The sequence below is a fragment of the Strix aluco genome, chromosome 1 (genome assembly GCF_031877795.1).
Source record: "Strix aluco isolate bStrAlu1 chromosome 1, bStrAlu1.hap1, whole genome shotgun sequence".
Classification (NCBI taxonomy): Eukaryota; Metazoa; Chordata; class Aves; order Strigiformes; family Strigidae; genus Strix; species Strix aluco.
This window is the reverse complement of record NC_133931.1, coordinates 128,908,231-128,922,952: the sequence shown is the minus strand read 5'-3', so window position 1 is coordinate 128,922,952 and position 14,722 is coordinate 128,908,231. Positions and strand designations below refer to the sequence as shown.

The window sequence follows — 14,722 nt, the reverse complement described above, 5'->3', positions numbered from 1 at the left end:
AACATCGGATGGGTCTGATCTTTTCTATTATTGTATACCTCTCAGCTAAGAAAATATATTTTATGGATATGGAACGAACAGGAGTACTTTGTATTTATTTATACAGCTCATTAAAGGTGGATAGAGATTTGGAGGCAGAGAGAATGCCTCAAGCCTAGAAAGCTCAGGAAGACAGACCCCAGGCACATGCATGTATTTAACTTTATGTATATGAGTTGTCTGGCTGAACCCAATAAAACTAAGCAATTACGTACAAGTAGGCATCCTGTTCTTTTTGCAACTATACTCCTAAGCTAAGACATGACAGGGAAATGATGCAGAAGTAATAAACATTGAGAGGAGGAGACCAAGATGCTTATAATGAGAGCATGTGGACAATATATTCAAAGCCACACAGTCAAAAATACTTTATTATGTATTATTACGCCTATATATTTAGACAGACTCACATCACACAGAACTAGTTGCAGCTCCCTGACCCTCAGGTACTTGGTTCAGGTGATGTTAGGAGAACACAGGATGGGATGCCACATTCACACCAGCATCATAGTGCAGAAGGTGCCGTGCCATTCCTTCTCCAGATTCACTCTCCTGATTTAGCATACCACCCTTTCACTTTACATTAATGGAGATAGGTACTTGCTAAAGGGAACATTAGGTCATCTTCCCACAGGGAGAAGCTGACAGACTGAAAAACTAGTGTCTGATACCAGCAGCAGTAATACTTAACGAGACAAATGTGCCCGTGCCAATCTGTTAAAAGAAGCCTGAATTTGACTTTGAACTTGAACAGGGAAAAAAACAAATGTAATTATTCAAGGGTTTCTTAGGCACAGAGACCACTGAAGAAGTAAAAAACAGTGATCTCTCTCTAGTATACAATTTGGAGAAAACATAACACGATTTTTGCATTGATTTTTCTAAAAAAAAGTGAAACATTACATATCCACATGTACCTGTACCGAAGTGTCTTTTTAAAAAGTTGCTCAGATTTAACACAACAGTTTATGCCTTTTTAACTATAAACAGGTTGGAGCTGAATGACGAAACCAGATTCCATATATTTTAGTTATCAGTTACTGAAATATGTGGATTTTAAGTGCTTGTACTCACATATGTGTGAGGATGCAGTGCTATCTGACACTCAGAAATTGGCTTGCAGTAGGGAAGGACTCAGTTCTGAACTATTTTTGCAAATCCTAACCCGTCAAAGTAGCATAAAAGAGACACAGCTAAGCAGGGAGTTACTGCTATTTAGGCATAAATCAGCATAGGTGATTTAAGAACTAAAATCAAAATTGTTATCTATAATAGTGACCACTAAAGGTCAGATTTCCCAAAGAGCCCGCTATCACTACAAATTGACTGCTAGTAGAGCTCAGGCCACTTCTAATGACCCAAAAATAGGCAGGTAGATTTTCAAAAGATTTTGCACATGTGGAACTGTGGAATCCGTGGAGCTCTGTGTCACAACTGGTCACGTGTGCTGCCACTGAAGCAGGACTGGCAGGTAAATAAATATCTGAGTCCCATTTTAGGGTCATAAATGGATATTAAACTTCTGTGAAAGCAGACATTTGTGGCAGACAAGGACTAGTACCAGCAGCTTCCAAACTGAGGACAAGAAGCCTGAAGAAAAGGACCGCAAACAACTGGTAAATGCACTATCTGGGCACAAGCCCATCTGATTCCCAGAAAGGAATACAACAGTTGTGAGTCTGCTTGAATTATCTAAGGGACAGGAGAAGGCCTAAATATAAGGGATCACTGACATAAAAATAGGGAACAGGAGCAAATACACAGCTTTGTGAAGGAAGAGAGGAAGAGGCATAATTATGGAGGATTTTGAAAAGGAGGAGTTAAAAAATGATGGAGTGAAACAGCCAGTGTTGGGAAGGGAGCTAAATGATCCACAAAAAAATAAACTGAATTTAGTGGTTGCTTTCTATATGATCTGAACAAGGGCATTGGTCAGGAGAGGACATAAGGAGTATATTATGATAATCAAGACCTGAGTGACAGAGTTGGTAAGGGAAGGAAAAAAAGTATCTTGGAAAAGCTGGAAATTAAAAACCAATTGTAAAATGTATATACCAGTGTGGATGCATGGTATAGGAAATGAAAGATAAAAAACATCCCTAAAGTTTCAGGCCTAAGTGACAAAGGAAGCTAGCATTACGGCACGAGGAGAAACTTCACTGGGAGCACACTCAAGTATGCACAGGGCAGGGAATAGTAAGAATCTCCCTGTTGAACCCTGTATCGCTGAGTTAATAAGCAGGGCTAGGGAGAGAGCCTGACCACTCAACTACTGAGTGTCCACATTCCCCCCTGGATTATTTTGGCCCATGCCAACTAGTATTCTCGAAAACCACTCCTAGACACAGTTCAGAGAACAACACATGCCAGGGACCATTCCCAAAAGGCAGCTCCTACAAGCAGGGCATGCAATATATTACCTTCAATCTTATGCTAGAGAACACAATTCCCTTGGTCTGCAACATGGGTATTATGTTATTCTGGAAATTTTGAATTAAAAAACTAATACTGAACACCCCCAAAATAATAATTGCACCTGCAGCTGCATGGGGACCACATAAAGCCCACAGGAGATACGTGCCCAAGTGTTACTTAGTACAGCTGTAGCTAAGGTCTGCCACATGGCCTCAGGGCCAGAAAATAGTCCCTGGCTCTGCTTTAGTTAGCAGTATAGATGTAGGCTGTAGCTGACAGAAAAATTATATTCACCAAACACTGTCTGTCAACATCTCAGGAAAGATTCATGCCCTCATGGTTGCAGAATAAAGCTTGACTCAAGGGCACTTTAAGGATCAAATATGAAAGAAATAAAAGAAATATAATACTATTCTACAAAAGGCACAATGCTGAAGGAAGGCCAATAATAATCTGGAGCATGATTTTTTTACGTCAGGGTGTTGAAATTAGTTTGAGGCACACTAACAGTACACAGCAGTAAACAGAGTTTTAAGACTGCTATAGAATCTAACCAAAGAAGGCAATGCAAAATTTGATGGTCCATTCTTGCAATGGTATTGGAGAGAAAAGCATAAATTTCACCTATTTTTACAAGATTTCCTTGGATTTTGTAAGTTTGGGTCCAAGCAATAGCAATATTTTAAAACTATTCTGGACTCCTTAAACAATAGGAACAAAAACCCCAATAAATACATTTATGAGAATGTGACAAAAGTAAAAATTTTATTTTTTCCATTTAAATTCTTTGCAGTAAGATTCTGAATTTATAACTCCAACATAAAAAATTAGAGCTTTTATTCATTTGTATTTCCAGCCTCCTACTGCAGCAGTGATCATAAAACAAACACAGCTGGCATCTTTATTATTTTATTCACTGAAGGATTTAGCTGGACAAATGTCACAAAGATGGTGGCTGCTTTCATTGAATTTATGATCAAATATGCTCCAGCATAAGATCAACTCTATTACATCAATTATTATGAAATGTGAATAATTTAACAGGAAGTTGTCTATTTGTTAATCAGATCTTATGGATATAAATTCAGCTGAGGTAGCAGACAGTGGATATACAGCGTATTATACATTACTTATTTGAAAGGATGCATTTTTTTTTGTGAATCACGTTTAGTGATAAATATCATCATTCAGATTTTTGTATCCAGAGAGCTGCTAATTCAGACATTTTGATATTTTATTTTAAACTTCAAATAAATTTATCTTTATCAGAGAAGAATATAACTTAGTGATGTCTTTCAAAATTACAGAATATATTTCCTATAACGGCTTAATTAAAAACAGCACACAAATTACTATCACCATCATTTTGGGTTTTTTTCCCCTAGATTTTCACCAGAGTTTGTTGTTCAATGTAATACCAGGAGAGTTATAATAATTTTAACGCAGAATGTGTGCCTTAGGATATGGGATTGACTCAATGCCTGAAAGAAAAAGGTCAGTTCCCCTTGGAACCACATGTCTCTCTGCCCTCCAGCAATGACAGGTGCACCAGTCCTATGCCGACACTCGTTATTCACAGTGTGTTGCTGAAGATACATAATCTGACCTCTCCATTTTAATGCATCAGCAAGGATTATTGTCTCCTATCTTCCCATTTTGACACTCAGGTCAAGCAGGCACTGAACATATTTACATGATGATCTGCCTGCATCCAGCATATTTCACAAATTCTCAAATAATAGCTTCAAACTTTCATTATTTAAAGAAATTCTTACATTATTTAAAGAAATTACTAAATTTAATTATGGAAACTGTTTGGCTAGCAAATAATTTCAAGTTTTGAAACAAAACACTCTTTCCACTAGTCTCCGACAATGCCATGTGTTTCTGCATCACTAATTAAAAAAAAAAAAAACCTGCATGAAAAAGCAAAAATTCTTGTTTCTCTGTCCTATATGGCAGGAAAGAAGTCAGAAATATGAAGGCAGATATGTGAAGCACCACAGCCAGAAACTCACAAAAGGAAGCAATTAAGATTTTCTTGACAAAATTGCAATGAATTCTGGGAGACGGTCACAGGAGATTCTCACAAATGGCAATATCTGAATACCTATGATTACCATCCTACCGCAGAAAAGGTGGTGGTTAAAATTACACTGAAAAATGCACATCAAATCATCACAGAAGTCAGTAAAGTAAGTACTTGTCTAACATAAAGATACTGTCTGTAAAGTCTTTGGCTGGCAACAGGGCCAAACAGCGTGGGTTTTGAGATCAGCTTAAACTATCTGCAGAGGTGAAAAAACTCAGTAGTATTATTTATATTATTACACTTATTGCCTGTCTGCACCATCTCCCAAAATTGTATACACTTCTGAGACCCTAAGATGAGGATCAAAGGAACTGTTGTGTTAAAGAAAAATTATCTGTAATACATGACAAAAAGCAGTGGATAGTATCAAGCCACTTAAGCCAAAAGCAGTTGCTTAGCACTAAGCACTTTGGAATCCCAGCCCAATTCTTAAGGTGCCTTTCATTTTGGCTCTCATTTTGGAAAAATCTTGCCTTTAATGGCTACACACAAATAATGAGATACCCAGCAGTAAAGTCTACTTCACTTATATTACTGCCTTCACCGTGTGTCTTCAATTCCTCAAATACTTTTAAAACACATCTCAGAGACCCAATTTTGTCAGCAATGTCATTATCTGGAGAAGAAAGATTTCAGCAGAGGGGCCAACAGTACAGAACTCCAGCAAGAGGACAGAATTAGGAATGTGAGGATGTAATGATGCCTGGTGCCTCTGATCAGAAAGTATTAGACTTCAAACCAAGAAATGAACACAGACACTATGGCAACATATGAGTAACAGACTACCAAAAACATAATTCTGAGAAATTAATAAAACATTGGCATGTAGAAATGCATAAGGAGAAAGAACAACTGGAAACATCTGAAAAGAGTTGATCAGCAAGTACTCAAAAATGTTAATGAAGAACATACTTTGAAAAAAAAATCATACCTGGAAACACCAAATAAACATGTCTATCTGATATATGTCTCAATATCTTAAGGAATTCTTAAGGAATTGGTGAGGATAGCAAACAAATGTAAGGCACCTTTTAAAAATCTCTCCAGGAAATCTACACAGGAAGAGTTTTTCCTCATTTTTCTTTACAGGCTTATTACTGTAGATAAGTTACTGTAACATTAGCTAATTTTGCTCTGCATTCTAAAGTATTGTACTAGACTTAAACCCCAACACATACTTCCTTTCTGGTTTTCAAATAAGAAGAGAATCTTGCCAAATATTTGCCAGACACTGACAATATAGAAGCGAAATATAGACAATAGAAACAAAACATAGACAATACGGAAGCAAAATTAGTTTTCGGAAAAAACTAAGACCATCAAAAGAAGAGATGACTAATGAACAAAACATCAGATAAATTAATTATTTTTTAAAATGGACTTAAATCACTGGTGGAACAAAGCAACAAGAGATAACATTTGATGTAATTTCTCTAAAAAGTTTTGCTCTGTGGACAAACGCCAAAGATCTGGGATGTGATACACTACCTCATATTAATGAACTGGACTAAGGGATACACCATATACTGAATCAATTCTTAAATGGAACTAAATGTTGAAAACACCATAGAAGACAAAGAAATTAGTACAAAGCAGCTAGTAGAAGTGAGAAATGTGGGCAGAAAATCTATAAACAAGATAGAGCATAGAGAACTACAAACAATTATTTCCAGGGAAAAACAACCCAAAATATGAATAGGTTCAATAACGCCAACAAACTCTAGTCCAATGCCAGAAACTGAATTAAATGTTGCAGAAGACAACAAAAAACGTCCATGTACATTTGGGCTGTATTTTCACAGCTGTCATGGTTGGGAAAGGTGTAGGACAGTAACAATGTAATTTTTCTAATGAAATCACATAGAGCTGTTAGTACTATGAAAAAGAGGACAAAGGCTTTTGTGGTCCAGTTTTGGAGGTTTATTATTATTATTTTTATCTGGGACAAGAGGATGTAACACAATACCTAAAGCTTACCAATACACAAGAGGGGGAATTTAGAATAAAGTAAAAATAAATTGAATGATAAACATTCAATCAATGAGGCCTGTTAGAAATAATCTCCCCCCAAAGTTCTAAAATGTATAACATTTGAGCAATTTACAGTTGCTCCAATTTGAAAGAAACATTCAAATACAAACTGTAAAGAATTTTTTGACTTGGCAAAAGGATAGAGAAACTCTAGAGATCTTTCTCAGTCATTGGCTTCAATCAGCATCATATAATTCATTACCATAAAGCTGACAAAACCTGCAATGCATTTCAGCTTAGCGTTAACCATTCCTGAGCTGGGCTGAGAACGTTGCCTTTTGCAGCTGAGCCCCTTTATGGTGCCAGAAACATATAAACCAGTACTAAGTGGGTGCAACGTACAGTAGTAGACACAAAAAAAGCACTTAAAGTGTAAACAAGCAGCTTCCACCACCCTGAAGATAATTTAATAAACCCCATTAAGTAGTGAAATAAACAAAAGAGTGGTGTTAGGAAAATATTTGTAACACAAATTCTCGGCCTCCATGGAGGGTCTCTGGGTACAGAGGGCCCGCTGTGTTGGCTCGAGCGCTCCCCCTCACGCGGACAGCACTGCCGTGCTCCCCCAGGCCTCCCCCGGCCCGGAACATGTGCTCATGGCCCACCACTGCTCCACCTGAGGGGTAAACCTGCCCGCTAGAGAATACTGGAGAGGTTATTTTTAAATAAAGATAGTGTAATAAACTTGCTACCTCGTAAACGACTTCTTGTTTGTATCGCAGGTTAACATAGGCTTTGTCATGATACGATTCCTAGGGTGCTTCAGGCAAAAGATAATGACTGATAAAGGGATATTTATAAGAAATATGAAACAAAATGGGAGGTTAAAAATGTTTTTTTCAGTACAGCAGTATCACTGCATGTCATCTGGAGACAGAGGCAGGTTTATATGCCTCTAAATCACAAACACTTCTACAAAATCTTTTCATTTTGTGTCTGGTTTCCATTCTTGCTCCCCCCTGGCATGATTCTTGATCCCTCCTCAAATGCAAGTGAGGGGACAGCCCCAGTGCAACCTCAACATACTCAAACTGCACACAGTCCTACACATATAATCCACCTTTTGCACAGGTACAGTTTAAAATTCTTATTGCTTAGTTTTATCCATCAGGAAAGTTTTAGCAATGACAACACTACAGTTTTTTGTTCCTACTGTGCTTGAGAGCTTGAATATTCTTTCAGTGGCATCACAGACTACATTGCAATGAGAAATGCTGATGAAGGGACAGGAGGTGAAGAGGATAAAAATGACAATTAGAAGAGAGTTTTATCTGTAATCAAAACCCCATTAAGGCAAAGATCTTCTTAAAAACAAAACCCAAACAACAGAACCCCAAACCAAAAACCCTTCCCAAGTCTCAGCTCTAAACAATTTCATAGTCTGTGTCATGCTTGAAATGAAATACTCAAAATATGTGGACTCATCTCTATTCACTCACTTTGCTTTCTTCAGGAAGTTTTCATTGAATAACAGTCCCAAAATAGGCCAGTCCATCCTGGAATGCAACTTTTAAACACCCTGGCCTCAGGAAGGGAGGTCCCAAATACAGAGGCCATCTTGTTAAAGGAAGAAATCCCCAGCAGTGGGACTAGCTGTGAGAATAAAGTGTCATTTATGTAATAAATACTGCCATGTTGGGGAATTGCAAAGTAGTAGTCCTATTTATGCAGAGCAGAATTTGTTTTCAACTGCACCTTTTCATTCCAACCTAATTTCTCACAATGCAACCCATTATGACACAAGAATCTGAAAAAGCTTTTTATATCCTACCAAATATACACAAGGATAATTAGTTCTCTTTTGTCATTCTTCTGTAAGGGTTTATTATGATGGAGAAGCTTTTGCAAATTGAAAGAGGTTGCACTGCATTCTGAAGGCAGAGCTGTTCTTGGTTTTTATTGTGTAGAGATAATTGAACAGAAAAGTTCAGGAAAAAAGGTGAAAATATAATTCATTATGAACTCTATAGGAAGATCAGATTACCACATCTTAATTCTTTTTAGACCAGTATTTTATAATCACATTCCACAATACATTAGGTCATGCAATGGAGGTGAAGCTTTATACTAGATAGATGCAAATGTCAATGCAAGTTTTGTTTCCTAACATTATAAACACTTCTACAAAATTTATAAATCTCATCTTATCTAGTAAATATTCTCTTTATCATCTTTAAGTAGTTTGACAACCAGTGAAGAAATTAAGTGTTAAAACCTCCAAAGAACTTAATTCATTATAAGTGATAGTTACATTATTTCCCTCAAACATGTCCCAAAAGTAGCCTCTAATATTGACCAGTTCTATTTTAAGAATTTTAGGGATCTGGCTTCTTATATAATGAGTCTGCTGGGTTTCACTTTGTCACTGCTGTTACATTACACACTTTTAGCTAATTTCCAGTTAGACTGGGAATTAAAGAGCCATTGGCTTGTGTCCATCGTTGTTCCATTGTCTGGCTCTGCCTTTATAATACACATCTCATGGAAGCTGGTGTAGTCAGTCAGGTGCAATTATTTTGCCCCCAATCTACCACCTGTGGATTTTTTGGGTGGTTTGGAGCTTTTTGCCTCTGTTCCTTCTGCCTTACAGACATAAAGCTGATTCTGTAGATGTTGGAAGAGTGTTATTCTTCCTTCTAGTAATCTCTCCTTACATAAACGGAATTAGAATGTATGTTTTGAGGTAAGCCTCTCTGAAGGCTTCTAAACTCATATTCTCACTCTTCCATGCCAGGACCTCAAAACATATATATACAAACAAGACAAAGGGCCAGACCGTGCCTGAAAGATGGAACGGTAGATGGTGAAAGCTCCATTGTGTTTAGAAAATTAAAAGTGTTCTCTTCCAATTTGGGAGCATGAAGTTCAAGGTTGTGGTCTGTTTTACAGTTTCTATGGCAGTTTCTATGTGACAAACTCCTTAATTTCTTTGTATCTTAATCCCTTCTCTATAAAATGCAGTAACAGGACTTCACCTCAGAGAAGTTTAAGCACACACGTAAATCCTTCCAAGGCCATACACATTGTTCTTTAAGGCGTATCTTTCAAAGGTACTAAGATGTTGAGAGGAAGTAATTCTGTAACAAAACCAATACATACTTAAAAACAAAAGGCTGTATGTTTTTCTCCACAACTTAGGTCTCACATTTATCCAAACTGCCCTTAAAACAATTCTATTTCAAATGAGACATTTTTGTATCATCAACAGCCTTCAACAAATTAATCCAGGGAGTTAAAAAGGAATATTGGGGTTTTTTTAAGATTAGAGATCGCTACTTCTTGAAACATGCTAATAAAGAAAGAAAATTTATAGAATGGATCAGTCTGTCCATGTGTTAAATTTTATAGCTGAATTATAAACCCTTGGGAATATGATGTCTATAAGAGAAATGTTTATACATCCTTAACTACAGCTGTGCAAGAAACAGTGCTCTGATGCAGCACACAGATAAAGGTTTACACTGAAAAAAGAGAAAATCCTTTACATTTCGATTGTAAATGACACATAATTTCGAGGCTCTGAATATCTCCTATTATAGTAGAACCACATATATGAAGTGCTGAACTCTATGTATTGTCATTGCTTTCAGTCTTTCAGTCCCTTCATTTATGCTGAAAAACGGCAAATCCTTTATGCATGGAACATTGAAAATGTATAAATATTTTTGAAGGGGTTTCTTAGAAATTAAAAACCTCTGGTCTTATTTGAGTCAGCCTATGATGTGATCATAACTTGTGTCAATTATGAAGTCTCACAGATTGAGGGTATGTTTTAAGCAAACTGGGTTTTGTTCTTTTTTTTCTATTTTACAAAACCAGAAATTTAATGCAATGTTCTTGAAGGAAATATAAGATAGTAACTTCTAAAATTCAAATCTATTATTGTACTTATTCATACACAGGAGATACTGCTGGGTCTAACTGCTGTTAAAATATAGAAGAACACTCAGTCCACGCCTGCAGAATGGATGGAATAGCGTGTCACTATCTATTCACATTACTTACACATATATATGCCCCCAAGCAAAGACATTCACATCAATATTAGTTTCCTTGTCCCTCTTTCCCAATCCAGATCTAATTGCCTATGTTGTAATATAATTGCTTCTTCCAAGCTTTTGGATTTCATTAACTACTTTCAAAGAAAAAATGAACTTGCAAGTTTGTTCGTTGTTAAAGGACAGAACATAGACAATTCTAGTGACTTACTTTTGAAAATGAAAGCTGTGACTTTCAGGGAATTACATTATTCCAAGCAGCAAGACTGAGGTAGAGTCAAACATTGGATGATCCCTGCAAGGATCACAAGAACTGGCAAAACTGTTTGAGATATTCAGAAGATCCAACTATAAGTGAAGCTAATCTTCCTGTTGCTCTCTCTAGAGTAAACAGGAGATGGACTTTTGCACAAAAGCCACCAAATTAGGCTCCCAGCCTGAACTGGACAAGTATGGAACTTCTCTATAGACTGCTGAAAGTCAGTTAACTCAGGTAGGTGTCATTTAACCTTTGTGAAAGCCTGCACTGGCTTCAGTGCCAGTTTTGCGTGTCTCACTGCAGGAATCATAAAGTAAGTCCTAACCATGGAGGATCCAGTAGTAATGCAGAGCTAGCTACACGGTCATGAAAGATGCCTAGCACTGCAGAAATACAGGTTTTGACTTAAAGGATGAACATTGATGGTATCACATCCAACAACTAACACCTAATTTTAACTATGATCCTGTTACTTTAAGAGATTTCTCCTCCCTCAGTTAACTATAATTTCAAAAGTTGGTATGTGTTGGGTTTTTTTTAAAATGAAAAAATGCCTTTGTGCTTCAGTGCAAAACACTGGACCAAATTAGTTTTGGAAGGAGCAGATGGAAAAGAAATAATAGAATGGCAAAGTGAGTATAAACCTCATCACATCTTGGGCAAGAGACCATGTTATGAATTTTAGAGCTGTAGACACACTCCATTGCTAATAAATTAGGATATTGAAAAAGGATTTGGACTTCTATTTTATTGGTAACTTTTTTTTCCTTGTAACAAGGAAGTTCTTTCACCAAAACATTTTCTATCTTCAGCTTCAGTGGTGAGCTTGGAAGAGCAGATGCTTCAGTCTCCTGTTGATTTATCTCTTGAACTCCCTGGTAAACTACCAACAAGACAGCCAGTGGGTACCAGCAATAAAATTTGGAATGAGTGTCAGAAAGAAAACAACAATGCTGGTGCAGCAAAGGCTTAGCCTTGTTGCAAATAATTTTGGTCAAAAGAGAGTGGAGAAAAATGCTAACAATTTTTCTGGCAAGACAAGTTGTTGACATAGCTGTTTATCCTGCTGATCCAACTCAAACTGTGTATGGAAGTATAAAAGAAGTTAATCACTCAGTGCAGTGCTGCCCAAATATCCTATCTACAAAGATTCTTCATGTGCTAAGAAATCTAATAAACTTTACACAGATGATTGCTTGGGCATTCCTGGTTTACCAGGCAACCTTTCTGGATTTTGAGCACAATACCTTTGTATTAGTGTCCATCTGATTTAAATGTGACAAAATTCAGGAAACATTAAAAGGAAAAAAAAAGGCAGTGAATTCATATTGACTTTTTTCAGTCATGATAATTAAAATATACAACAGTATGGTCATCAGTTCACAGCAATGACCAGATGAACCTGGCAACAAGGGGATGATTATGTGGAAACAACACTCAAAAGCTGATTAAAAACATACTATTTAAAAGTCTCTTACTTGTTATAGTGGAACAGAGAAAAGAAGATGGCCCAAAGCAATAACACAGCATCTCTCAATAAGCTCAATACACTTGCCAACTGACATACCCCAGGAGAAAATACAATGCTATACAGTTTCTCCCTATTTACAGGTAACTGGCAATTCAAAAACATTCAAAACTGGCAGAAGCAGGAAAGAATAATACTTCAGTAATTCCACATTTCTACTGTAATTAAAAAGGATAGAGTAATTTTAAGTTAACTATGATAACTTCAGGTACTTATTGTACCTCTTTACTATGATAACGTGGCATGAATCACATAATTGAAGAGTCAAAAGTGTAATTTAAAAAAGCCAACTTACTTATTCCATGCTTGTCTAAGGTTTTTAGGGCTGTACTGTGTAAACCGTTCTGTAAGAAAAAGAAGAGACACATTCAATTATTTACTCTAAAACCAGGATTTAAAAAAATATATATTTATCTACTGTCAATTTTCATCATTTCATCATTTGTATCTAACTACTGCAGCTCAAGTACCAGGACAGGAAAAGAAAACCAGCATAGGAGCAATTGCCATACAAACAGGGAGAAAATGAAACAAAACCCAAAAAAGACCCCAACTTGTTAAACAAACAAACAAAACAAACCATCATGACCTAAAGCTCATTTACTGCAGCATCACCAGAAATGGAAATTTTTACAATTATTTCTAAAGTAGTTTTTGACTGGTAGAGAAAAAAAGAAGCCTGAAATCTAGCATTTTTTTTCTTCATCATACATACAATTCTCTGTGACCTCACTGTCATGTTTTTCTCTGTGTGACACTCAGGGATGTGCAAAACATGATGGCCACATAAGAGTCCATTTTCTACAGAACACATATAAATAACGAGCAGAAGTAACAAGTACAATGACAGCTTATTTACTCAAACATTAAGTTCTTAAGTTCAGATATAAGTACTTCCCCTCTCATATCCAAGAAGATTCTTCCTCTGCAGTAGGACTCTAGTTGGCAGAGAAAGATGCTATGAAAGCTCCTGCAGAAGTGAAGAGCCAGTATTCTGTTAGCCCTCTGAACAGGAGCTAAGTGCCTCTCAGGAAGAAACAAATGCAATCCAGCTGGTGAATATAATAACATTTTCCATGAAGCCTCATTGCACTGAAATCCTATCGTGTAGACTGGTACTTGCCCTGGCCAACTACCCTAGTGTGATGGCATTAGTTGCCGTGAAGAAGTCAAACTTACAAAATACTCCATAAAACCTCAAAAATTGATTTTAATTCCTCTCCACCCATGAACATGACATTTAATAGGCACACTGTTCAGTTACAACATTTTTCATATATATATATGCACAAACATATGCATGCATCTTACTGTGCAAAACAACTATAAATGTAACTTGAGAGGGGTCATGTTCAAATTCCTGTATTTGTATACTTTGCTTATGTCAGTTCTAAAGTTGTCATATATACTTCATACATAGTCAGTTTAAAGGTGCCAAAACTATGGCGCATACAAAATCCTAGCATCAGTGTGGATGATTTTGTTTCTTATACCTATTATATCTTTTTTTTTTTCTTCAAACAAAAATGTATGCAGAAAATTCAAGTGTCATTGACTTCACTATCAGAAGCTTTCATGGTAGACCTGCAAACTGTGCCTGAGGGCCACTTCACATTTACAAATTTTGTTGCTTTAACTATACTAATGCAGTTAAAGCAATGAAATCACTCCCTCTTAGCTATGTATGACAAGTGTCCTGGAAACTGGAAGCTACATGACTGTAACTAGTTTTAGCACCAACATAAATTATAAATATCACTTATGTAATATTGTATCTAAATTTACTCAAATAACTTTCTTAACAAAAAAAGCCAAATGCTAACTATATAGGCATACTGTTAAAGGCTCTTAGATGTAGATGAACATATGAAACAAAAGTCTGAAAGGCGTTTCTGTGGGTTTTGGGTTTTTGTGTTTTGGGTTTTTTTGTATTACCAACTAAAAGTTTCTGCACTTGAAAAATATTTGACTACTGTACGTGACCATTAAAGTAGCACCTAGCTGACTTCTGTCAGAATTAAGATGTTTAGCTAAGAGATGACTCTCAGCAACTCTCAGATACGCTATCATTTTACACAGTTCTCAACAAACTAAAATTATCAGGCTGAATTTTTATGAATTGTGTTATACAGTATTATAAACCTTAATTTGTTGGTAGGATTAGGATATTGTAAGAAATAAGTTATAGGTCATGTGGTACATTTTACTAACAGAAAATATATTACTCCATAAATATATCTCCCCAAATAAAATATTTTTATTGCCAACTTTGTGCACATTTCTTAATGTATCTGAACTAATTTTCAATATGTCTCATTGTTGAAAATGCTACCATATTACTTCATGTGAACTTGAGAAGC

General features: G+C 36.4%; 1 protein-coding gene across 6 annotated transcripts in view; it reads right to left on the bottom strand.

Annotated features, from left to right (window-relative positions):
- The window catches only part of CDK14 (cyclin dependent kinase 14), a 321,627-nt gene that overhangs the window by 79,024 nt on the left and 227,881 nt on the right, over positions 1 to 14,722 (bottom strand). For all 6 annotated transcript variants that reach the window (XM_074835205.1, XM_074835223.1, XM_074835248.1 and 3 more), the window contains one exon: positions 12,658 to 12,706. In XM_074835205.1, the coding sequence (XP_074691306.1) occupies positions 12,658 to 12,706 (49 nt within the window). The remainder of the gene's footprint in view (positions 1 to 12,657; positions 12,707 to 14,722) is intronic.